The sequence below is a fragment of the Quercus robur genome, chromosome 3 (assembly GCF_932294415.1).
Source record: "Quercus robur chromosome 3, dhQueRobu3.1, whole genome shotgun sequence".
In the NCBI taxonomy this organism is placed as follows: domain Eukaryota; kingdom Viridiplantae; phylum Streptophyta; class Magnoliopsida; order Fagales; family Fagaceae; genus Quercus; species Quercus robur.
The window spans coordinates 57,021,249-57,046,489 of record NC_065536.1 but is presented as its reverse complement, the minus strand read 5'-3'; the positions used below and the strand labels follow the sequence as shown (position 1 = coordinate 57,046,489).

Below are 25,241 nucleotides of genomic sequence, written 5' to 3'. Positions count from 1 at the left end.
CGATTTTTTCCTGGGCTGTGGGTTGTGTTTTTCTGAATTTGTGTTTTCCTTTCTTTCCAAAACAGCAAAAAATATTTTCCGGAAAATTTTTTGAAGTGCAACCAAACACCATGAAAATATTTTCCTTTTCCGGAAATTAGCATTTCCGGAAAATATGTATTTTCCGGAAAACGTTTTCCAGCAACCAAACACAGCCTTAAATAATTGAAAAGCCTTTTTGCCAGGCAGCTCTTGTAGTCGTAACTTGTAGGCTTGTAGTAGGCTCGAGATGCACTTGAAATGACATCGTTTTGGGGGGTGGCTTTAGCACGCGTAAAATATCCAGGAAAGAAATCACTTACCGAGATTTATATCGAGTGTGTAAATATACAATGTGGCTTGTAAGGCAGACCACTTTTTTTTGGTAACAAATAAATAAATGTAGCATGAAGATGATCGATGATTGAGTTCGAAAAGGGCAAGACATTTTCCTTTTTTTTTTCCCCTCAAATATAGTATTATCAAAAAAGTTAGTATGTTTTAATAGTATAGCTTAAACACATTAAACTAAACCCACAATTTTATATAAGAGGAAAAACCATTTGAACTAGAGTTCATCAATTTCATATGAAAATCATACCTCCACTTTTTTTTTTTGATAAGTAAAATCATACCTCCACTTTCTTATCCAAGTTGCAAAAAAATATAGCTTCTTAATGGTACTGTGAAAGTGTTGGCTAAGGAAACAAAATCTAAAAGATGCGTATGCTGGGGTAGAATTTTTGGTCTGTAGGACTGAATTGCCTTCTGTGCCAACCCAAAAAGAAAGAACAAAAAACAGGTTGGATAAACATTTTTTAGGCAACCACATGCCCTTTAATTGATTCAAGCCCAAAACAAACTTGTATGAATTCAATACAGATATTCATATATGGATTCATCTAGCAATTCTAGTTTGATCAAAAAAGACATTGCTTGTCTAGGCAAAAAATTATCTTATGCAGCTGCTTCATCACAGCTTGTGAAGTCCACAAACTTACTACCTCCTCATCTAGAGGATGCATCATGGTGATTTTTTATTAGACAGCAACGCATATAAGATACAAATATAGAACACGAAAAGGGGGAGAAAGAGACCAACATTGATCCAAATCCAGAAGCCTGAAGAGTTTGTTTAGTTCATGAAACTAGGATAAGAATTTTATTAGCCAATGGATATCTCATCTTGAATTGTTGATGAAGATAATAATGATTATGTATTCCATAATCCATGGTACAAATCATGTTTCATATTTTCCCTTGAAGGTGAATCCAAAATATAAGCATACAAAATTATTCACCAATTATGCTGGAAAATAAAATTTGGCAAATTGCAGTGTTACTCATTGGGAAAGACCCATTCCTTTTCAGAACACTAAAGCAGTAAATATAGTGAAGGTGAATGTCACCATCATCATCACACTGTGAAAAACTCAAAAAACAAAGAGAGAGAGGGGTAACCATCTCTTGCAAAAGCTAATTATCTAGTTCAGCAAAATTAGAAACGTACAATTAAACAAAATATGATGCAGAACTTTTGGCTGGTACCTAGAACAAGAACACGTTGGCCATATTATAGTGTTGTTGCAAATCCTGCCAGCAAAAAAAATAAAACAAAGTCAATGACTTGAAATAAAGGCAACTTGTGTCACAATAAAGAGAAACTGAGAACAAAAAATATTTGCAACAGCAACTACCTTCAGAAGTCTACAACAGCAATCAGAAATCCAAAAATAGATGATAGGAGACATAAACTTGATTTAACCAAACATTTCGTGCAGCCAAAAGAAATACTAGGATCTAGGGAGACATAACTGTTTGACATGGACCACATAATTGATATATTGCCTCTTCTTCCATCTTGGATAACAAGAATACTAGAAGTTTGAAAATAAACAGAAAATTAAACAAATAATGATTTTTTCTTTTCCTTTATTTTGGGGGGACTAAAATATGACTTCTATAAGAAAGCTAATATATTTAAAACTGTGCAATTGCATTTCATTCTGCACATATCACAGCAACCTCTGTGTTTATCTATCTCTTGTCCTCTCTTATGCCACCTCATCTCACATTAGATACTCGTCCGCTTGCTTTGGCAAAAGCATTTGTTTCAACATAAAAGGTGTTACCAGATATTAAAGGTCTAGACAAAGTGTGCATTGTTTCCTCTCCCAAAAATAAAGTAAAGAACATTGTAGGCCACCAAGACCACAGGCCATTTTCTTTGTTTTGAACATTATATCACGTTTACAGTGAAACAGCAAGCACAAGAGGCCAAAATGAATTCATGACTTAATTTTTTACAGCCTTCCTCAAAAAAATTCATCTGCATACGAAAGAAATTTCAGCCGTGTTAAAGATGGGTCCGTTTTTAGGTGATGTCAAGGTTCCAGTTACATTCGTGTTGAACCACCAAAGCTAAGCAGGAAGCATCCAACTCAGCTCCTCAAACAATACAGCCACAAAAGGGCCATAATCCCTTCATCCCTAGAGGTGAGAAACCCCAAAGTTCCACTCTGATTACTCATATGAATACTCCCTCGCATCCTCAAAAGATTAACCTACCCATCCAACATATTCCTCTCTTTTTTATGATCAAAACCATTATTATCCATATGAACAAGGTAAAATACCCTGGGAATCAGTGGTCAGTTCATTGACCATTTTCTACAAAGCATATGACCCTCAAGAGATTACAAGTAGATGTAAAGAAATTTAAGGCCACAATCCAAAACGATACATCAAATTGTCAATCACCTGAAGATAATTGAAACCAAACCAAAAGGAAAGTTCGAAATTTGAAGCATACCTTCTGATAGACACCCCCAGTTGTCATTGTACACAGACAGCAATGAAGTTAACAATGCAGAAGCAGTAACACTATGCAATGGCATTAGAGATTGCTGCACACCAGACAACTCCACAGGAAGCCTAAAACACCAACATTAATAAGCTTCAAAAAAAAGAGTCTTACATTACAACCTATCTAATAACACAAAGAAATAGCCCAAAAATAGTTTAACAAGTTACATAGTTACTAAACTAATGTACCACACAAACAAGACATATATCTAAGGCTCTATTTAGTTGCTAAGAAAACTAAGCACAATAAATTAAACTGGAACATTAAATACCAAACATTTACTCTAATCTGGGACTTTACAAAAGCTTAAAACTTGGTCAGGTTTCTTGGTCAATATTCATAAAATAAAACAAACCCAAAATGCAAATTCCACTCTTTTCCTCAAATTCTCGGCAACCAAACAGAACCAACCTGGAGAGTATGCGCTTGTGAACAGAGACTCGGGAAGCAGAGTTGGGCCCAGCAGAGGAGAGCCCAAGCCCACTCAATCTCGAAGCTTTGGAAGCGAAAGTAGTTGACGAAGATGAAGATGAAGATGAAGTACAGCTCAGTAGGGTTTTGGAAGATATTTGTAGGGTTCTTCTCGCATAGTTAGCCGCCATGGTTTTACTTCTTTCTTTGCTTCGTGAAGGAAATGGAATCGATGAAAGAAAGGGGTTGTTTATGGGCTGGGCCTTTTAACATTTGGGCTTTATTTTGATTTTAGTATGGGCTGGGCCAATGTGGGAATAATATTAGCTCAAGAAGAGTTTGGGCCTTTTATGGGCTTTATATTAGAAATTGAAGGCTAGGATGAAGAGATATTGGGGCCTTCACTGGGCCCTTTGGAGGGAAGCATCAGCCAAGGGAAGAAAAGCGGACTAATATTAGAATAGTAGTATACACACACATTTTGCTTCTGTGTTTTTTTTTTTGCTGAATCACATTTTGCTTCTGTGTCAAAAGAAACTAGTAGTAATCATTCATGGAAAATGCTAAAACTATTACAAATTTTATTTTAATATATTATAAAAATGAATGTATGATGGGTGCTATAAGATATGGACCAGAGTTGTTGGTGTCTTGGTTGGGCCAAGAGTGGAAAAAGATTGACCAAAAAAGAGTTGGGCTTATTATGGGCTTGATGGTAAGCAATTAAAGGCTAAGCTGAAGAAATATCTGGGCCTCCACTGGGCTGATAGAGGGATGCATCAGCTGAGGTAACAAAGTGGACTTATATTAGTGTTAGTTTGATATAATTTATAAAGTTGCATATTCTATTTTAGGGGTTAAAAAAAAAAAAAACTACTTACAAATTGGAGAGAGTTTATTCCACATTAATATTTTAGTTCTTAGATATGAAAATATACAAAGTATAAAGTCATTTAAAATTTTAAATAACATATTAGATACAATTTTAGATTTATAATATTTAATCTGAATCATGAGATGAATTAATTTTAAATGGATAGAATCTTAATATCATTAGGGACACACCAACTTTACTTGCGAGGTTCAAAGACACTAGTAATTAATTAATTAACTCTTTCATTATTGTTGGAAATTGCCTAAATTAAGAGGAAGTCCGGCTGGATTGAAGCCTAGAAACCTCTTAACACATGAATGAACCTGTTTTGGATTCAACAGCCAGTTGAGAAAATTGCAGTTTAAATTCACACGAAAATTTTGTCATTTAGTATAAACTTTATTTTCTTGGGTGTGATTAGCATGACACAACCGAAAATTTATAGTCTTCGGGAAACACAAATTTACCAGCAAGGTGGCATCCATCACCACATTAATCATGCCATATATAGGGAATTCAATGCAAGCGCATAGTTGTGATTGATAGGCAGAGCACAATGGATTGAGATATGGTGATTGACCATGCAATACCATTTTTGATCTTCAAGATTAAAAGTTCAAAAAAGTTACTTTTCATGTCAACCCTTTGATCAAAATTTTTAACTTTTAACATTTTCATCACTTTACCTTCTTAACTCTTTTCTTCCACAATTGCATGGTACAATAACTAGACTATTGTACCTAATCTGAATCCGAGCCGAATTGCATCTCTGTCCCACCACATTCTATGGATCAGTTCAAGCTGAAAGCGTGTGTTAAAAACATCGCATAAGATGCGAATTCTAGGAGCATATTAGGGCCATTGACATGATCAATGAGTGCACTTTATTTGGGACAGACAAGTCATATATTATGGTTGAAAAAGAAAAAAAGAAGTCATGCTTTGTGTGGGCTTGGTAATTGCTTTTGCAGTTAGAAAAAGGCCTGTAATAATTGTATGATGTATGATTTTTGACCAAATTATGGCTTGAACTTTCAAACAACAATCAGGAGGGCATGATCAGGTGCCACAACTTAAGGGAAAAAAACAGGTGGATACCACCTAATTTTACAAGGGTAGGTTCGCTTTTGTCAACAAAGAGAGGCCAATATGTCTATGAAATGAGTAATAGTATGACCGCAGCTAATTTCACATTAATTTTTATAATTATATTACGTGACAGAGTGTGATTGATTGTCTATTACTTTTACATGAATCTACTATTTTTTTTACCACTTATCGTCAACCACATTAGATAGTTGTGGAATTGGTTGTGAAGTGGGTTATGGTCCTAACATTTTTCCTATGATATTTCTCGTGTTTGGACATGATCCAAATTGTCTTGGGGTTGGACAACTTATCTAGGATTGAGGGTATGGAATTTTTTTGGAAGCCTCAAAACCTGGCCAGTGAAAAATAAACATATGGCCCCATTAATAACAAACCTCTTAAAATTAGGGTGTGGTAAAACTATAAAAACTTACTCTCATGTGGTTTTGTTTGGGTTAATATGCTTACTTCAACTTTTCTAGATATGAAGTTGATTCTCAAGATGCTCATTGATCAATACTATTGGGATACAGTAGGATTGAGGTTAAACCATTTGTGAACCCCTACAAGGGAACGTTTTGTAGTACCTCATTCTCATATGTGCTGCTATCCTCGCACCCAATCAGGATTTTCGTCACCCGTACTCTTTTGAGTCTTTTCTATTAGAAAAGAAAAAAAAAAAAAAAAAAAAAAAAAATCATCATCAAATAGCTCACTCTCTGGTTGTGTTTTTCTTACATAAACGGCCAGTATTTAACAAATGCATTGTTATCATTTATTAGAGTAATACTACATGCACAACAATTTTCATAATAGGTTTTACAATAGTGTTTTGTTGGTAATTTTTTATTGATTCTCATCTAGATATATATTAAGAGTCGTGGTGCCAAGTGTCATTAAAACAATTGTTAATATAAACCATTTTAAAAAAGTTTTATACTATTTTTATAGAAAATTAAAAAAACTGCCAAAATATTAATTGATTTATTTCTTTTCCTATAAAAACTTTTTAAAAATGATCCACTAATAAATGTTCTTAAAGAATTCATTAACTTTTCTCATATAATAAATAGGGTAAACAACATATTTGGTCTCTATCCTATATATCATATTTCAATTTGGTCCATAACATTTCAATTGTATTAATTTGGTCTCTAATCTTTTAGTACTGTGTCAATTTAGTCCTTATAGTTATTTTTTGGATGAAAATTGATTATACATTTGTAAAGTGGTGGGCGGTGCTAATAGTGTTGGGTTGCTTCCTGCTGCATTAGACCCAAGTTTTTTTTTTTGGATAAGGGAGTTGGGACCGATCCAACTGCAACTCAATTTGGTTCAGCTTGTGCGCAAACTATGCCTGGTTTGCCAGGAACGTGCTTGCGGCAGGTAGAGCTGTTTCAGATAAATTGTGGCAAACATACATAATAACAAAAAATAAAATATCTGGCTACTTAGTAGGAAATGAGTAAATGTTCCCCAAGCACAATCACAGTAATAATAATCACTTTTACAAAAAGAAAAGAACAAAAGGGAGCAAATAGTAATATGTATGGGTTAATCAGAAGATGAAGAAATCAACTTAAATCTAGTCCACAGGAGCAAAACTAGAGAGGAAAGAACGTTCATTCTCAATGCAATTAATCTCTCAGGAAAGTCTTGTCGTGGAGATTAACTACCCTGAGGGAAACAGACCTGAATGGTTGATGTACAGGGCTCCTTTTGGTTTTGACAGAGAGCAGGATTTCGCGAGGGAGAAAGGGAATCAATCTACTGGTGCATGAATGCCGTTCTAATTCTCCCTCTATTTTCTTTTTGGTTGTTTTCTTTCTTTCCCTCCCCACTCGTTTCTTTTCTATTTCTTAGTATCTCTTTTCGAACTCTTATTTCTTAGTTATGGTTCCCGTTCTTGTTCTGTTCTTTGTTCACGACAAGGTTTTCTTTTTATAGTGCCTACTGTGACCAGATTTTACTGTTTTAGCTCTTAACCTCCTTTGTCTGGTTTGGGTGAACTGGCCGACCACTACTGGTCCGTCTGTGTGCCACCCCCCATCACCAGACAAAGAAGAGTATTTTGTTTGTTTGTTTGCCGTGGCACCATTTCCTGCTATGGTCTAGGTTCTTTCTCTCTCCCTATCCCATATGGCATGCACCTAGTGATTTCAACTCAGCTTGCTTCTTTTGGGTAGTATGTCATCCCAGCAGGACACTTCCCCCAAAAGAGCCTGAGTCGGAATCTCAAAAATAGATTTTTCCCCTCTCCCTACCACCAAACCATGCCCTCTGAATCTTTGACCCACAATCTCACCATGTCTTGTATTGTCTGGGTACAGGCTGGTGGTGCCTAGGCCTTGCGCGTGCTTCCCTTCCATGTGTGTCCAAAATCTGTCTACTAGTCGTTCACTTGCCATAGTCTGGAGGCTTGCCTGCATAATCTGCTATCCGTTTCTTTTGACCTTTTATGTGAGCTGCTTTTCGATTTCCTGCTCCCCTGAGGAGCTGGGCTTTATTTGATACTGGGCCTTACATTTCTTTCGATCCATTTCTTAATTACCCTAATTTCCTACCATATTACTCAGTCACTCCTACTGTAATGACTCAATCCTGCTGGGCTTTTTTAGGCCAGTCGTTTACTCTTTCCCCCAGTGGCTTGGTATGACCATTAGTTTTCCTACTTATGGACTCCTGTGTCCTTTTTGTCTTCCTCTTGGGCATCCTTGGCCCTTTTACTAACTCTTCCCATTGGCTTTTACTAACTTCATTGGGCTTCCTTGACCCAGTTACCTTATTCTCATCCTTGGGGTTCATGAGCTTGCCATTAACCCCTTACTTTCTTTGTTTGCATTACTTTGGGCTTGCGATGACCCTTTCTCACTTTCTACATCATATATTGCCCATGTGTATGCTATTTCTTTCTTTCCGGGCTTCTTTAAGCCCACTTGCCTCTTCAAGGCCCATCTGTTTATTTCATGGGTCTGTGATCCATTATTCCTGCCGCTTGGGCCTAATGGTTTTGCCATCTATTTGCCAATTCTTTGCTGTCCTTGTCGTTGTGCTTTCTTCTTTCTACTTGGATTCTAAAAAATGACTCTCAACAACATCTAATGGTCAAAATAAAAAAAAATTAGCTTTCGTTAATGTGACAATACACTATAATTTTATTTTGACCATTTGACATGTCATCAATTTTCATCCAAAATATAATAATAGGGACTAAATTGACACAACACTAAAATGTTAGAGACCAAATTAACACAACTAAAAAATTAGAGACTAAATTAAAATGACCAAATATATAATTTATCCTAATAAATATCATTTTACTATTTACCATTATTATCTTATTATCCAGATAGATATACAATATTCTGTGAAAATTTATTGCTGACCATATAGGTATTGTATCATTTATTCATTTATGAGACTTGATTGTCGGAGCCAAGACAGCCCCACTATCACTTTCAATTTTATCTGTTATAGTGTCCCTCTCGTATGGGTTTTAACATTGAGGAAGGAAGGAGAGGGTTTGAAGTTTGAACTTTGAACGCCGTACAAGATATAGATGTTGTGTCATAAATCATAATATCATACCAGAGCCACAGGACAGGAGTTATGGCAAGTCTGTGGCACTTGCATGCATTTAATTCTCTACTGAAAATTGACTTCTCAGAACTTGAGAATCCATAAATTTACCCCAACTTTAATGTTAAAGAGGTGTCTTTTCTATCCTCATGCCAGAACTGTACACTGCAAGGAATCAAATAAATACACAAACAGAACGTAATGTGTAGGGTGGAAACGAAATGATACTATATGAGGACTGTGGGGAGACGTATTTGTCTCATACATGAGCATTCAATGCAACAGAACGTAATGTGTGGGGTGGAAACGAAAAATAAAATAAAATAATTCTTGGTGATAAGAGAAGTAGTGAGGTAGATGAACAGGGACGGAACCAGGTGAACCTAGGGGGCAGAGCATGAACCAAAAAAATTTCATGTGACATGATTTATAAAATAAAAAAAAATCATGCTAGATGAAAAATTGCACTTTATTACCTAAATATTTAAGTCAAGAAGGATATAATATAAACAAAAAATGTTGAAAGTTATAACATGATATTCTAACCTTTATCAAAGAAGAAGAGGACTTCAAATCTCCAGATTTTAGGTAATTGGAATTAATACATTGATTTTATCATGTTGACAAACTCACTAATATGATAATCCCATACTTTTGGATGCAACTGAAAATCACACTTATAAAGCTTTTCAAAACTTTGTTTGAAGATTTTAAAAAATTGAGATATCAATATTAAGAGTTAGCAATGCTACGTTATCAATATTGACATTTTTTTTGTGCAAAATTTTTTTGGCATTTTATCTTTTGAAAAAAAATATAAATATTGTAATTCACTTTCCCATAATTTGTAAATCAATTAAGAAAGTCATATAAATTGTTGTAGCCCCCTAAGGGAATTTTGTTTTCTATGAGATTTTTTTGGTTATGAATTATTGAATTATGATATTGGTGAATTGGGGAATTTTTTTGTTCATCCTATATACTATTTAAATTTTTCAAAAAAATTGGGGGGGGGGGGGCATGGCCCCCCTCAACCCCTTAGTGGGTCCGTCCCTGTAGATGAATAGAACCGATCATAAACAGTTGAAACTTGGCTTGGTAAAAAAATCATTTATATTTGTTTGTTTATAAATAAGTTAAATTTGAGCCTTAATTTTAAGCTTGTTTAATAAATAAGTCAAGTTAAAATAATAATAATAATAAAAAGTTCTTGAACAGACTTGTAAACATTAAGGTTTGATACAAAATAAACATTTATGGATTTGATAATATGCTTGATATAAGCTTGACAAGTAAACTCAAATCTTATTAAGATTTTAAGTAAATTTTTTTTTTAGAGAAAATATTTCAAGTAATTGGGAGTTGAGATTACCCTTTTAAACTAAATAATTCTGATAATAAGCTTGATGTATCATAATGTACTTGGGTTGGATCTTAAGTTCAAAAAGTTAATATTGAGCATTAGTTTAAGTTTGAAATTGGGCCAAGCTCAGCTTGACCAATAAATCAAACTGAGCTCAAGATTTTGGACTTTTTGACAAAATCAACCTCAAACATTATTTATAGGCTTGGTTTGAACTCGAGCCAAGCTTGTATATATTACATTAGTTATCGAGCTAAACTTGAACACTCACAACTCGGCAAAACTCAACTAGTTTACATCCCTAAAAAGAAGTCTTGGGCTTTTGACTTCATTTTGAATGTCTTTTACCAAGATACAACTTTCTAAATACTCAATTTAACAAAAGAAAAAGAGAGACAATTCTTGGCAACTACTGGCCAACGTTAAAATTACTGCCATTGCACAAGTTTTTTTACTCCATATTTATGATCCAACAAACATGATCGGTTGGGGCCTGATTGCAATACATTTGTTGTAATATCTTATGATATATGATAGGTGTTGGGAAAGGAAATGCGGAGCTTCCCAAAATATGGGACCTGTTTTTTATTTATAACTAACTAGCTACCATATTAACAGCAAAGGATGGTCATGCTTAGTTAGTTCAGTGCCTCAGTGGTCCAACTCTTTACAATATGGTGTAGTTTGTTGAGAGAATCCCAGATTCTTCGCATATAATAAGCTCCCAATTCAGAATTCAGAGCCTTCTCTGTACCGTATGCAACTGAACTTGTTTAGGCTTATATCAAAGATGGGAAATTAGCTTTAAAGAGTGAGACAATGTTGGCCTCCAGCTCAATCATTGTGTGCCGCTATGCCATAAAAAACTTGCAAGATCAATGGGTTTTTGGCACTTGGAAACTGTGTTTATGGATCATCCTTTTTGATAAATGAAATACTTAACATTGATGTTAATAATATGTATGAAGCAATACAACCTTTCTATTGTTATCTGTATTCATAATCAAACAATCTCTTATTTGTATTTCTATTGTATTTCTTATTTGTATTCCATGGAAAAGACCAAATGATATCACCAATCTACAGAGCTATGGAATAGAGTATGGGAATGTGTCAATAATTACTGTTGTTTAGTAAGTTGTGCACGAGGGAAGCCAAAATTGCCATATATTAATGTTTGGCAAAATATTTAGCAATATACTACTATTTGTGAAATATTTAGCAATCTATCACCTTTTTGAAACTTGAGTTTGTAAAACTCGAGTTCGTTATGTAACTCGAATTTCAGAAACTCGAGTTCTTTGAAAAAATAGTTTTCAAATTTGCTGTGCTATTTTTTATGAAACTCACAAAATTGAGTTCTATGGCAAACTTAAGTTTTAAAAAAGTTGTAGATTCTTTATTATTTTGCAAATAGTGATAGGTACATATTTTGTTAAACAATGCTATTTGGCCATTTTGACTGGATGAGGAATACGCATGTTTTTACTATGCAACAAATCCTGTTTATTTTGGAAGATATTAAAGTTTATGGTAACTTATTGTAGGTCTTTGACTTGTAATGTGTTGTAATTTATTGCTTATAGATCTCAATCAGGAATGACATTAATGTGATTGCAAATTTGTCTTACTTTTTGAATTAAGTGATTCACTCGTAACAATTGAGTGGCAACTAAAAATCATCCACTTTCTCTGTTGTTCTAGGCTTCTTCTATCAGCTTTTGGCCTTCATGAAAATAGAGAATGTGCATCATTTAATGATTAGCTCTTGCATCATGAAATGTGTTGGAATTTGTAGATTTTAGTGTTGATAAATATAGTTGCAATTCACATGCCCAATAATACTCACTTTTTTTTTTTTTTGTTGGTACTCTCTGTCCCATTTTGGAATATCCCAAAATTTCATTCAGCCAAAAAAACAAAAGGATACAAGTTAATAAATATTCTAACCTCCTAGACAATGGCCTTAGCCTTTATGGATGTCGTCCCCTATGTAGGGTTAGTTTCAACTTTCAAGGGTTCAATCCTTCTACACACACCTAACAAAAACATGGGTTCTAGATAAGACCAAAAACAAAAAAGACTACTCAAACCTATTGGTCAAGAACGATCCAAGTCTCTTTAACTTTTCACCAGGAAACTAACTATCAAGTCTCTTTAATTTTTTGCCAGTGCTACCAGTACCCATAACCACAGATATACGAAGGAATTTGTTTGAGGTTCATTAATTAAGCACAAGTATTTTTACAACAGACGGTTGAAGTGGTAGAGATTTCCATTAATTGCTGAGGACTAGCTTCCTTGTAGTGCAACAAATGCTGTCCTATTAAGTTTCCCTTGTTTGAAGGGAAGTTCATTTATAAGAGTATAAAGTGTATAGACCAAAAAAAAAAAAAAAATTTACACTTGCTGATATAAAAGTGGTATCAAAACTTTCCTAAAATGGATTATTAATGAAGGGAAGTTCATTTATAAGAGTCTATAAAGTGTATAGACCAAAAAAAAAAAAAATTTACAGGTACTCGTTAGCATCACTCAAAATTAAAAGATACAAACACTTTATTTAAGATGTCATATTTATGTCATATATTATATTGGTGTTGTACCAACCATTTTCATCTCACGGTGTCATATCCAATTCCAAGCCCGTACCTATATTTGTGTTCGTCCTTAATACATGCACAAAAAGTGGCCCTATGAGGAACCGTGGAACTTCTTCCCGTTATAATTAACAGTAAAGTTTTGTAATAAGTGAAACATTACAAGATGAGACAATTGAGCTTCTTATTGTTTGGAGATTACAAACAAGAAAAACTAAAAGGCATTTTAACCTCAATAATATAGTGCAAAAGGTGTAAAACCAATTAGTACTTCTGTGACTATATATGCCATAGAAGAACCATAATCAACCTAATTATAGGTGGTTGGACCCATAAAATCGATATTTTTGCACCACTATCTCAGAAGTGTTCAACATTAAGTGATGAACTGGAGTACAAGAATAGTTGGAGGTTGGTCTTTGGTGGAATGGGGTATTTCCCACTCGCAATGAGTGGATAACACCACTTAAAACTTTATAAACTAGGAAATATTTTATAAAATGCATTTCAAAATTTGTGTTCTTTCTTTAAATTTTAGTTATCAAGGTGTCACAACCTTTTTTATTTTATTTTATAGGACTACCATATCTAAATCTCCCATAACATTGGATGATGATAAATTAAAAGCAAAGGTGATAATATATGAAATTAAGTATTCAAATCAATTGGTATGTGACCTTTCACCATGATGGTATTTTTACAATAATATATTGTTTTGTATTATAATTATATATTTATGTCTCTAGCCTTTAAAAGGGTAGGCACTAATGGGTTATTAACATTTTTTTTTTTAATTTATAGGAAAACTAAAACTTCATATTTAAATTGAAATTACATCTTGGAGAAGAACTTGTTCAATAAAATAAAGACTTTCTTTAATCCAATAAGAAAAGTCATCAATGCCTAAAACATGTTTTGCTAACAAATGGGTAGGTTTATTACCTTGTCATCTAACATGGAAAAACTCAACTCTACGAAAAACATGGCTAGAAAATAAAATACCATAGACTATGGAGCCAATAGAGGAAGGAGGCGGAGACAATTCACATAAAGTATTGGAGATAATCAAAGAATCACCCTCCAAAATAAAATCAATAATCCTACATTGGGAGCAAAGCAAATACTAGTCTCATAAGCTTTCGCCTTAGCCCCAATAGCATCCATTAATGGCTTCATCCCTTATAATAACTCCCACTCCAATTGCTTTTTGAGCTTCGAAAACTGCACCATCCACGTTAATCTTGAAGAGAGGAAATGGAGGAGGGGTCAATGAGCGGGTTACAACTTGTGATGATAATTGTATTGGGGCAATATTATTTTTACATAAATTCAATATTAAGAGCACTCTTATTACATAATAATTATAAATAAATCATATCAATCATAATGAATAAAAAAGTAGTGCAAATGTTATACGTCTTTAGATTAATTGAAACCAAATAGTCAGTTCCTTTCACTTTCATTAGTGCCTGTCCAAATCGGACTAAACCATTGCTGGAATCCAATTTCCTAGCTGGTCAAAGTGATGAATATGATATGATGAGGCTTCACTTTTAAATATTAATTAGTATTTTAACATTGTTTATTTTAAGGACGATGATCATTACAACTACTCACCATGGCTCTGCAAATTTAAAGTATAATACTTCATCTGAAAACAGAAATCACAGGATTAATCTACCAAAAAAATAAGACAAAACATGATATGACCCTCTACCTAAACTAATGAAAGAACATCAGAAAATAACATTATACTATATGACAACTAATATTAAAACCATTACCATGCCCCCAAGTAAGTCCAGTGGAGAGTAGAGACTCAAGTCCCCCCCCCCCCCCCCCCACAAGAAAAAAATGAAAAAGAGTGAGCCAAGTGTGCCTTGCCAGGTAGGTACCATCATTTTCCCTTGTATTGCACTTTCAAATGCTCCTTTTTACTTAGCTTACTACAGTACACATTAATTGCACTTAGATAAGCTTGGCCAAAGTTTTTATTTTCTGAATAAAAACAATCTCTAACGTGGATTTATCAATACCACGTTACGTAACAATAATAAATAATACCTCGTATTTTACTGTAGCCTTTGTGATAAAACACATATGTCCAAAGATTTTGAGAAAATTATTCAAGTGCGTCGCCGTAGCCACTAGCAGACCCAATAGGCCAATGCCATGGGCCACCTAAAACTTCGTCCCATCATATTAGTAGGGCCATTTTAATGGTGTGTCATTTTCTTTTATCTCTCTTTTTTTGGTTCATGTTTCTTCGACAGCTCCATTCTCTAGAACAAACAAAGCTACTTTCAGAATTAAAAAGTAAAAAAACTTTAGTATGCACTCATAAAATCACCATTTCAATATTCAATTCTGCTAGTTATTAATCTATATGTAATTTTATGTTACAGTTTGAGAATAGGAAAAATAAATAAAATTTTGACAAACATTAAACAAAAACACCCATTGCCCTCAACAACAACAACAACAACAGCTGTCTCTCAAAGCCTTTCCCCACATACAATACAAAAGTATATAATATTGAATGGTCACTAAAAAGGACCACCCCATCCTTACTTAGTCACAAGGTTTTGTTTGTTTACATGCATTTTTTTTTTCCACACAATTTATTCTTTAAGCCAAAAAAGAAATAAAGAAAATAAACTCAATTCAACACACACTTGACCAGAAAAGAAAAATGTAAATAACAATTTTTTTTCATTTGGTGTCCAATTATTTGGGTAGTCATGAGAACATTGATCAAAAACTCAAATTATATAGTAATAATAAACATCTTCTTCCAGATGTAAAGTAAAAACCCATAATAATACCTTACTTTTCCTATCAAAAGCTAAAAATTCCTTACCAGATAGTATTAACTTAAAAATAAATCAAACTAGGATTCTTAGCCCCGGCAGTTAAGCTTTCTTACCCACCGGTTCGAACCATAACCCAGTAACCCATACCCACAGAATTGCCTAGTCAGCAATTGTCCACGTCAGATCATTCTCGAAAATCCAGTGACAAACCTCAATCCGACCCGGGCCCGACCCAAGAGCCAAGAAAGATCCGTGACTCGGGCTCCAAGCTGACGTGTCCAAGTGACAGATGGCAACACCATGGTTAATCTTGGCTTTCGAATTCGGATCCAGTATGTCCGCTTCGTAGACCCGAACCTTCGGAACCGAGTGGCAGTAATACAGTAGGTACGGGAACAGGCTCTGGTGACATGAGACCGATTGCGTGACTTTCCCACCGTTGATTCCGTTGACCGATCCGAGCTTCACGTTCTGGTTTGACCCTCTCACATTCTCAGTCGTTCGAACGGCGACGTTTCGCCCCAAAACCGAAACCGCAAAGTCAATCATGTCCTCGGCCGAACCCACGCACCGCTTGGTCTCGCCCGGGCTCGGAGCCCTCTCGCAGTCGCTGAGCGAGTCCACAATCATGGCCTCCATGGTCGAGTTATCATCGGCGTGAAAAATCTGCTTCATCTCGGAGATCTTCGAGGACGAGAACGGTAATTTCGACAAAATCGACCGGGGCAAAAACGACCTTTTGGGCATTTTATCCTTAATGTTGGGCATTGGCATCACTGTCCCTTTCTTCAACATCGACTCGCGAAAGAATTTGCCCGGCTCGACGAACCTTTTTACCAAACTGCCACTGAGCGCCATTGCTTCGCTTTTCTGCTCAGTTTTCACACTCGCATTGTTGTAGGTAGCAAATGTGACTCCTTTTTTCGAGTAATCTTTGAAGGTGTTGTTCACGCCGTAGATCTTGAATCCAACGGCGTGGCCTTCGCTGCCTTGACCGTAACCGCTGAACTTGTCAGTGCCTTCGTTGAAGGACTTGCCGTAATTTACGAAATTGACCTCCGCCGAGTTTGAGTTCTTCGAGTAACTCTGGAACGAGTCGTCACCCACATTGGATTTGTCTCTGTAATTCTTGAAGGTTTCAATGGCGCCGTTGCCACCGTCGCCGTAGCTTTTGAAATTGTTCTGTGGATTGTTTCCTTCGTTACCGTAATTTGTGAACGTGTCGTTAACGGCATTGCCGGATTGGCCGTAACCCGAGAAACCCGACCCGACGACATTGGCGCTGGCCCCGTAGCCTTTGAAGTCGTTCGGGGCTCCATTGGCGTTTTTGCCGTAGCTAGCGAATTTCTGGTCGCCAGCGTTGGCGTTCTCGCTATAAGAGGTGAACGAGTGGGACCGGCCGTTGGAATCGTCCGAGTAGGATGTGAAAGCTAGGTGGGGGACATTGACTGAGTCAGCGTACTTCGTGAACTCGCCGGAGCCGCCGGTGGAGCCAGTGGCGTAGCCATTGAAACCCTGGTCCACCACGTTTCCGTTCGATGCGTAGTTGTTGAATTGGTCCTTGTGACCCGAGGAGTCCCGGCTGTATCGGCGGAACGAGTCCACCGGCATGTTCCGGTCACTGGAGTAGGTCTTGAACAAGTCGGCTCCGCCGAGCCGATCGGTGCCGTAGTTGGAGAAGTTCCGGTCCGCGTACCCGGCAAAGTTCGAGTCTTTGTCGTGCTTCTCGAGACTCGGCGCTAAATCGGGGAAGCAGAGGAGGTTCGCGGAGGAGCAGAAGGCCGGGAGGTGAGTCGAGAGCGAGTTCTGGGAGGCGAGTTTGGAGAAACTCGCCGAGTCAACGGTGCTCAATGGGGACGCCTTGGATAACAAAAAACTCGGGTCGGACTTGGTGTTTCGGATCTCTTTGTTCCAGTACCGAATCAGATAGGATTTCGGTGTGAATGGGTTTTCACCAGATGAAGAGAATCCAACCTGCATTGACACAAAGGCAAAAGCATTAACAATGGATGAGAAAAAATAATTGTAGAATGTGAAAAGACATTGAGAGAGTGAGTGTAGAGTGTGAGAGAGTGCTTACAGTGAAAGAAGAGAAAAAGATAATGAGATGGAGAAGAGTCATGGGGCTGAGTTTTTTGTGCATTATTTTTTTTTTTTAGAGTGTGAATGTGTGAGAATGTTGGTGGGTTTGTTGGGTTATAGGCAGAAATTTATATTGGTGCGGAGAGAGAGAGAGGGGGCCTATAGGTTGTGAATCTTAGCTTTGTGATTTAATGTGAGCTTTGACGTTCATTGGAATTACTTGCAAAGCAAGACAATTTATAAAGTTGATTATGCTATAACAAAAAAATAATAAAAAAGTTGAATATGCTTCTTCTTTTTTTTAAGTGAATATTAGAAATTATGCTTTATTATTAAACAAGGGAAAAACGAATATTATCAAAAAAGAGAAAAACTACTAAACAAAAGAGTATCTAGATAAGGAAATTTGTCCAAGCAGACAATCGCCTCAGAGCTCCAATGATAACAACAGAAGTATGTAACACCATAATGGCTCATTTGCAATATGAGAGCTTAAGATACGTATTATCAGATCAGGCTATTGTTGCTCTTGCAGACAGAGCTCCAATGACAACAACAGAAGTATGTAACACCATAAATCAAGCTGATCCGAATGTGGATTTGAGTTTCCATTCTTTCCTCCCATCTCCATCCCCTGTTGTTTGCTGTCATTTGGACAAGATAGGCAACTTTAATGGCATTTTCCCAATGATTATCCCCAAAAAAAGAAGGAAATTTGTGTTAATAATTGTTTCTAAAGGGAATTACCATGAGATCCAAAAATACATTGTATATACACACAACATTATTTATGAACAACAAAACATATCGTCACGGAATATATCCTCTTTATTTCATAATTAAAATTTTTATTTCGTAAATCTTAGTGAACAAACGATTATGTCATTTCATATAAAAATATCTTTCTGGATAATAACAACAACAATAATATTAAAAAAAGAATGATATTATTTACCTCCTAAGAAGCAACACAATAATGTATCTCAAACATTGAAATTTGAAGAAGAGGGCTTATATTATAAAGGGTGTATAAATAAACCCTACAAATTAGGCCTTTTCTCTTCTCTCTATTCTTTTTCCAATATCGAAGTGCACAAAAGGGAACACAAAGGTTGATGAACTCTTTCTTAGTGTCAACGATATCTCCCGTATGGTAAACATGGTTGAAGGTCAACTGCTGCTTGATGTTGGGATTTGATTATGTAGAGTAGTAACTTTACTTTGTTTTGTTTTTTTTTTTTTTTTTTTTTAATAAGTGCTAAGTACGTTTTAACATTGAATTAAGTTAAACCTGATTGTAATTAAACGAAGCTTTTTAAAAGTGAAGAATTAAAAGAGTAACCTTCATGTAAGTTAAATTAATATGGTAAAGTGAAGTTATCTAACTATTAAATGTTGTGTTTAGCAACAAAAAAGAAAGAAAAAAAAATTAAATGTTGTGTAGGTTAGGAAAAGTGCTTGTATAACCGTACATATGAGCATTTAAAAACTAAGTGTGAAGAAAAAGATTATTTTTAAATATAAAGGGTTCTTTTTCTTTAATTTGAGAGATTTCAAGCCAAAGAAATTCGTTCTTTTGGTGGATTTTTGGCTTCAGGTCCTCAACCACTTGTGCGGAGTTGATCTGAGCTATATGATGAAATGTCAGATTGTTGTGTTCTAAAGGAAACAAGTTAAAAAAAAGTTTATTGCATTAATTTATAGGCTTTGCCAATTGCAAAAGACTTGAATATTCTTTAAAAAATTGAGTCTTTCATGCCTCGGCTTGTCATTGTTTGACCAAAATTCCAAATTTATTATTACTAAAATATTATTTTCATTGCAATTGACTAACTAAAAAAAGGCTTGTATTGTTAATTTGCAATTGAATGTTAAATATGCTCAAGTTCACACTTTTTAATCTTTATTGTTTTTATGGGAAAATTGAGCAATATAATTGAGTTATAAAAATCTAAGCCATAGAAGCCCACACATCTTAGCCTTAATCTTGTAATTAGTAACACATAAATATGCTCCTAAAGCCGTGGTGATCAAATAAACCTTACAATTTCATGCACAACATAGAACATCGCAAAATAACAAAAATAGTTGATTTGTTAATAAAACACTCATTTCTGATAAATAACTATTTTATTTGGATCGAAAAGAAACCATGTTTCTTACAACACATGTTATCTCATGATGTAATTTCTCATTCAGATATTGAATAAAGTTAATGAGTTTCCTATATAAAAAAAGAAAAAAGAAAATAGTTGATTTTATCTTGATGAGACTGAAATTTCAGGTGAAAATTTATATCAGGAGCTCCAACAAATAAAACTGACCCCACCAATAAAACTTTACCATTTAAGAAGCATTAAAAGAAGTTGCTATTGAACATTTAAGAATGGTTGCAATTATTGCTCTAAGTTCTAAACATCCTTAACTCTCAATTGGATCTATTCTATTTCTATTCCCCTATAAAAATGGAATGTTATATAAACCAGCAATTACCATATCATTTATTGGACTATTAATCTTTTTAAAAAAAAAAAAATTGCCGGTATGAGGTCAGCAGAGCAGTCGTAGATTTTAGTATGGTGGAGTCCATGGCTGCAAAGTGAGCTCTGACTCTTTTAGAAAAAAGAGTTTGGGAAAATGGATGATAGAGGCTTTGAGCACAACGATGAGTCCAAAGGTGTGCACTTTATTGTAACATTGATAGGCAAAGGCAATGCGGGTACTCTTAATAAAGCCGTGTTGACGCCACACGCGGCTCTTTCCTATTGGCCAGACGTCACTCTTATAAGAGATTTCCACGCGTTTTGGCCGCTAATGTTTTTGTTTTCTAATTTACAACCTTTTCGTGATCCCAACATGAATTATTAGAGTGATTAAACATGAGCTCTATCGCAAGGGACCGCGACAAGGCTCGTGAACTGAAAAAAATGCCACAATTTGTAATTGTTGTAGGTAGGCGTGTACAGCCGACCATTCTGATTCACCAAAATCGCCTCGATTCAACTCAACTTGATTGTTAAGAGTTTGATTGGCGTGTGCAGCCAACCCGTCGATTCATCAAAACTGACTTTATTCGATTCAACCCGTCAAGTTAAGTCGGATTTTATGAGTTGGATTGGATTGTCAAAAATTTTGGTTTTAAGAATGGAGTGGGACTAAAATATTTCAATTCATCCTTTTGGAATGGGAAAAAAATAACACCAAACTTATGTTGTCTACTCCATTGTTATATAAATCAATCAATAATTGAGATAATCTCAAATGATGATACATTAAAAACTTAAGTGTGAGTTTGGATTACACGGTGTGTTTCCCACGTCTGCATTCTGAATTTCCCACAGTTACTGTTCACATTTTAAAATGAAGACCTGCGGTAGTGTTTTAAAACTGGGACCCATGACTACTGTTCAGCCGACAAATGAAGATCCACAAAAGTGTTTTAAAATTGGGACCCATGGCTACTGTTCATGTTTTAAAATTATTTTGCCACAGTATTTTCAGTAATAAGTTTTCAGTTTTCAGCAAATAAACGGTATCCAAACACACCCTAAATGTACTTTATTTAAAGATAGACTTCAATTATGTTTAATAAATTTTATTTATTTAACCTTCTCTTCAAATTATTTATTTTTTAATAAGAAGGTGATGATTTGCTAAATAGTAAAATGTTGCCCACTTATTCTTAGAATTTCAGATGATTATTGATGAAACTGAAAATCTCAATTGATTCATTGTTAAAGTGAGTGGATGACTAATGGCCTACGAGTTTTCTTGCAAAGAAAGAATTAAGGAGGAAAAGAACTAAGACATCGGTGTAGTGCCAGTCGAAGTCCAAAGGGCCTCTAATGGCAAATTCAGTCACTTGAGAGGAGTAAAACTAGATCACAAGTATATATTAATATCGTGTACCCTTTCCATGGTTGAAGCTTGTTGACTTCATGCTAGCATTCCTTGGTGACCGTTAGAGGGCTCTTTTTTTATTTTATTTTTTACAAGATAAAATTTATACTCTAGCATAATCTAAGTGTATATGTATGTGAAGCTCCCTCTTGGAGACTTGAACCCTGGCCCTTACCCTCCACACCCCACAAGTATTTATACTTGTGGAGTGACCATTGCACCAAGGGTGTGCTGTGGTCCGTTAGAGGGCTCGTTAAAGGTATTTTCATTGTGGAGTAATGCTTAGTTATTTTTATGATTGGTGCTGATGAAAAAGATTAATGGAAAATCGTTGAGTGCAGCCGTTACTCTTTATTTATTGAGTGAGGTAAATGCTATGTTACATCATCCAATTATTTGGATTACACTTATTTTCATATCTATCAATTATAATCAGTTGAGCATTCAGGACAATATACTAAGAAGTAAGAACTCTCACACACGGTCTCTGTTAAATTGTTTAATTGCTTTTTCTTATTATTCTTTTTATTTTTATACAAAGCGTCCTACTCTTTTAAGTGGCCAATTTATGAAATAAGACAGTGTAAATGAAACTAGAAGTTGATCAAACTTAGTGATATGAGTTAATCGACATACACGGCTTAAGAAATCATTACGACCAAAGAAGTAATACCATAGTTGCGTTGAATTTATCGCAATAATGCAAGCCATTAGTAAAAAGGGAAAATAAGAATTTAGAGTAAAACATAGAAAACATAACCAGTGATTTGACTGATTTCTGAGTGCTTAATAGTCATTGAAATAAAGTGCTGCACACGTGCCAGGACTTGCGTGCAAATGGCCAAAATGGCTGCTAATTAGTTTAAAAAACTTTCATACCTAAGATTTACTAGGAATGCTAGGAATATATCAAATAAAATAATTTGTACTATAACTTACTTATGTGGTAAGTTGTGACTGATTGAGGTATGTCTTCACATGAATATACTATCACATTTTTATTATTCACAACTTACCATGTAGGTAAGTTGTGGTACAAATTATATTATTTTTTGTGATTTTAACATTACATCTTAAGGCAATGGAGAATTGACACGGTACCCCAATATATAGTTTGGATGGTTTGGGATTAGACCACGTTAAGTTAAAATAACATGATATGTTGTCCCTTGATTATGTCCACAAGGCATGTCCTTAGTACAAATTAATTCACTTTTTTATGAAACTTTTGTAGATTTTGATAAATTGATAACTTATGCCTTTTTTTAATTGAATTACTTTTGACTTCTTCATAAGAGATATAATTAATTATTTTTTTGGGTGATTCTCTTTCCTCTAAAACAGGTTTATTGTCTTTCGCTATAGTATAAAATCAAGACCATCCAATAGAAAATGACTCTAAAATAATTTTAAGAAAAAATTACACTTTACCACCCTAAATTATACCTCAAATTACATATTGCACTCTAAACTTTTAGAATGCACGATTAGCATCCTAAACTATAATACATGTTACATTTTGCATCCCGCCAGTAATTCTATCATTATCTTGGATGGAATTATGTGAAAAGACTTAATTGCCCATCTTCTCAATCCCTTAAAAACAAAGAAAAAAATTATACCATACTACTCTAAATTATGCTCTCATTTGCATTTTGCACCATAAACTTTGGTTTTTTATCTAAGATAACGGCCAAATTAACGACGGTGTGTAAAGTGTAATACGAATTATAATTTACAGTGTTAACCATGTATTCTAAAAGTTTAAGGTGCAAGTGTAATTTGGAAGGTATAATTTAAGGTAGTAAAATGTAATTACCCTAATTTTAAGAAGACATCACTTTCAAGTTGTGAGGGCAAACATAAATACCCAAAGCAATCCCATATCTTTCAACGTGATATGTGTTTTTGATACAATATTACATTTGCATCAATGTGATTGGTATGGCTTATTCTGGCACCATCAAATGCTTTGATGGATTGCAATCCAAAAATCAAATCCTCATCAAAATTAATTAGGTAGGTAACAGCTCATCTTCATCAATGATATATAACCGCGTGCATTTTTTCATCAATGAGTTTAGTTTAGTTTGATTGATTGTGATGTGGATAACCCTCAGCAGACCATGATCCAAATTGGTCTATTCTGCAAAGACTTCCGTTTCTGTCATCTAAACGAAATACTAGTATTTTGCTTATTTAGTCAAGTATAATTCACCATTAATGCAACCTATAATTCAGCCTTTATATGGAATGTACTATGTCGACTAAGAGATCCAAATAGTAATTCTATGTTCACCCAACTTTTACCTCTGAATTTCGAATTATAAACAATGCTAATTAACATAGCTTCACATAAATGCTCTTCTGGGGGACTAAAACAAGAGGCTACAACTTACACACATTAATTACTTTCACTTACAACATTGCCTTTTAATTTTACTAAATTAAATATTGATGGATATGTAAAGGACAACCCAAATGATGCAAAGCACTAGTTTATTGACAATCCTAGGCAATCTAAGCACTAGTTGGTGGCCACCCATGAATGATGCATCAATGAATGATCCTAGTTTATTGTCAATGCAAAGCTTACTTGTTCTTTGGTGTACACATTTTTGGGTTGGGTACAGAATTGGCAATACCAAACTCCATGAATGGCCTTGACAAACTGAACCTACCTTCACAACTCTTTTTTTTTTTTTTTTTTTTTTTTTTTTTTTTTTTTTTTTTTTTTTTTTTTTTTTTTTTCTATAGTTTTGTTTCTCTAAATATAATCAAAGGTTTGTACTGCACTGCTCTGATGATACTAAAAAAACACCACATACTTTCTTTTCAGGCCCATCAATGCCCTTCAATTTTGCTGCCCATGGAAACACATTGTAGTAGGTAAATTTAAGGTGGCAAATAAATGTGGGCATCAATTCTTGGGTTTGGCAACTTACCAAGATCTACACCATCCCTGTCATTTGCTTTCAGTTATGACTTTGACAGCCAGTAAGCCAATACCAAACTGAGTTTTCTTTTCATTGATCAGCCAAATTTGGAAGATTTTGAGAAAAAGAAGAAGAAGAAGAAAAAGGAATACATAATAGATTACTTTAGCTTACTGGCTTTCTTGTTTTGGTCAAGTTTCATTCAAGTATACTTTTTATTTGTGAACATTTTTCAAAGACTGATTGAAATTATTCAAATCTGAATTCAACACCCCATTCCCCCCGACCCCCCAACTTTTGAATTTATAAGGACTACTTAAACCTTTTTCTTTGTCTGTAATATACTCATGAAAAGAAAAAATGTAAATCAGATTTTCATTCAAGTACTTTTTAATTGTTAATATTTTTCAAAGATTGAACTTGATTTGGTTATGCTATTTTGATCTGAATTCAACACCCCATTTTTCTTTGTCTGTAAATCGCATTTCCATTGTCTGTTCTTAATTTCTTCTAAGGGAATAAATCACATTTGCACTTTATTCATATGATATATTCACTTGATTAATATATGGTATATTTATGAATATAAAAATGTCAATCACTTTTTTATTGTCTGTACTTTAATTTCTTCTAACGGAACAAATCACATTTGCACTTTATTCATATGATATTCACTTGGTTTGCAAAAAACTTCTTGTTAAACTTATTAC

General features: G+C 34.7%; 2 protein-coding genes across 2 annotated transcripts; both read right to left on the bottom strand.

Annotated features, from left to right (window-relative positions):
- Positions 1-1,148: 1,148 nt before the first annotated feature.
- Positions 1,149-3,529, bottom strand: LOC126718516 (protein NUCLEAR FUSION DEFECTIVE 6, mitochondrial). The gene is made up of 3 exons (XM_050420750.1): positions 3,296-3,529; positions 2,831-2,952; positions 1,149-1,611 (listed from the first exon to the last, which is right to left on the bottom strand). Exons 1-3 carry the CDS (start codon positions 3,484-3,486, stop codon positions 1,592-1,594), a joined length of 333 nt encoding a protein of 110 aa, XP_050276707.1. The 5' UTR covers positions 3,487-3,529; the 3' UTR covers positions 1,149-1,591.
- Positions 3,530-15,493: 11,964 nt separating this feature from the next.
- On the bottom strand, positions 15,494-17,865 carry LOC126718515 (polygalacturonase 1 beta-like protein 3). Its single transcript, XM_050420749.1, has 2 exons — positions 17,694-17,865; positions 15,494-17,587 (listed from the first exon to the last, which is right to left on the bottom strand). The coding sequence occupies exons 1-2, from the start codon at positions 17,754-17,756 to the stop codon at positions 15,773-15,775; spliced, it is 1,878 nt and encodes a 625-aa protein (XP_050276706.1). The 5' UTR covers positions 17,757-17,865; the 3' UTR covers positions 15,494-15,772.
- Positions 17,866-25,241: the final 7,376 nt, after the last annotated feature.

Excerpts from the sequence above, each read along its gene's own strand:
- LOC126718516 (XM_050420750.1), bottom strand. The coding sequence starts at position 3,486 with ATGGCGGCTAACTATGCGAGAAGAACCCTACAAATATCTTCCAAAACC. Across the intron at positions 2,953-3,295 it reads CACAAGCGCATACTCTCCAG|GCTTCCTGTGGAGTTGTCTG; the intron begins GTTGGTTCTGTT and ends TTGGTGTTTTAG. Across the intron at positions 1,612-2,830 it reads CTGGGGGTGTCTATCAGAAG|GATTTGCAACAACACTATAA; the intron begins GTATGCTTCAAA and ends TTTTGCTGGCAG.
- LOC126718515 (XM_050420749.1), bottom strand. The coding sequence starts at position 17,756 with ATGCACAAAAAACTCAGCCCCATGACTCTTCTCCATCTCATTATCTTT. Across the intron at positions 17,588-17,693 it reads TCTTTTTCTCTTCTTTCACT|GTTGGATTCTCTTCATCTGG; the intron begins GTAAGCACTCTC and ends GTGTCAATGCAG.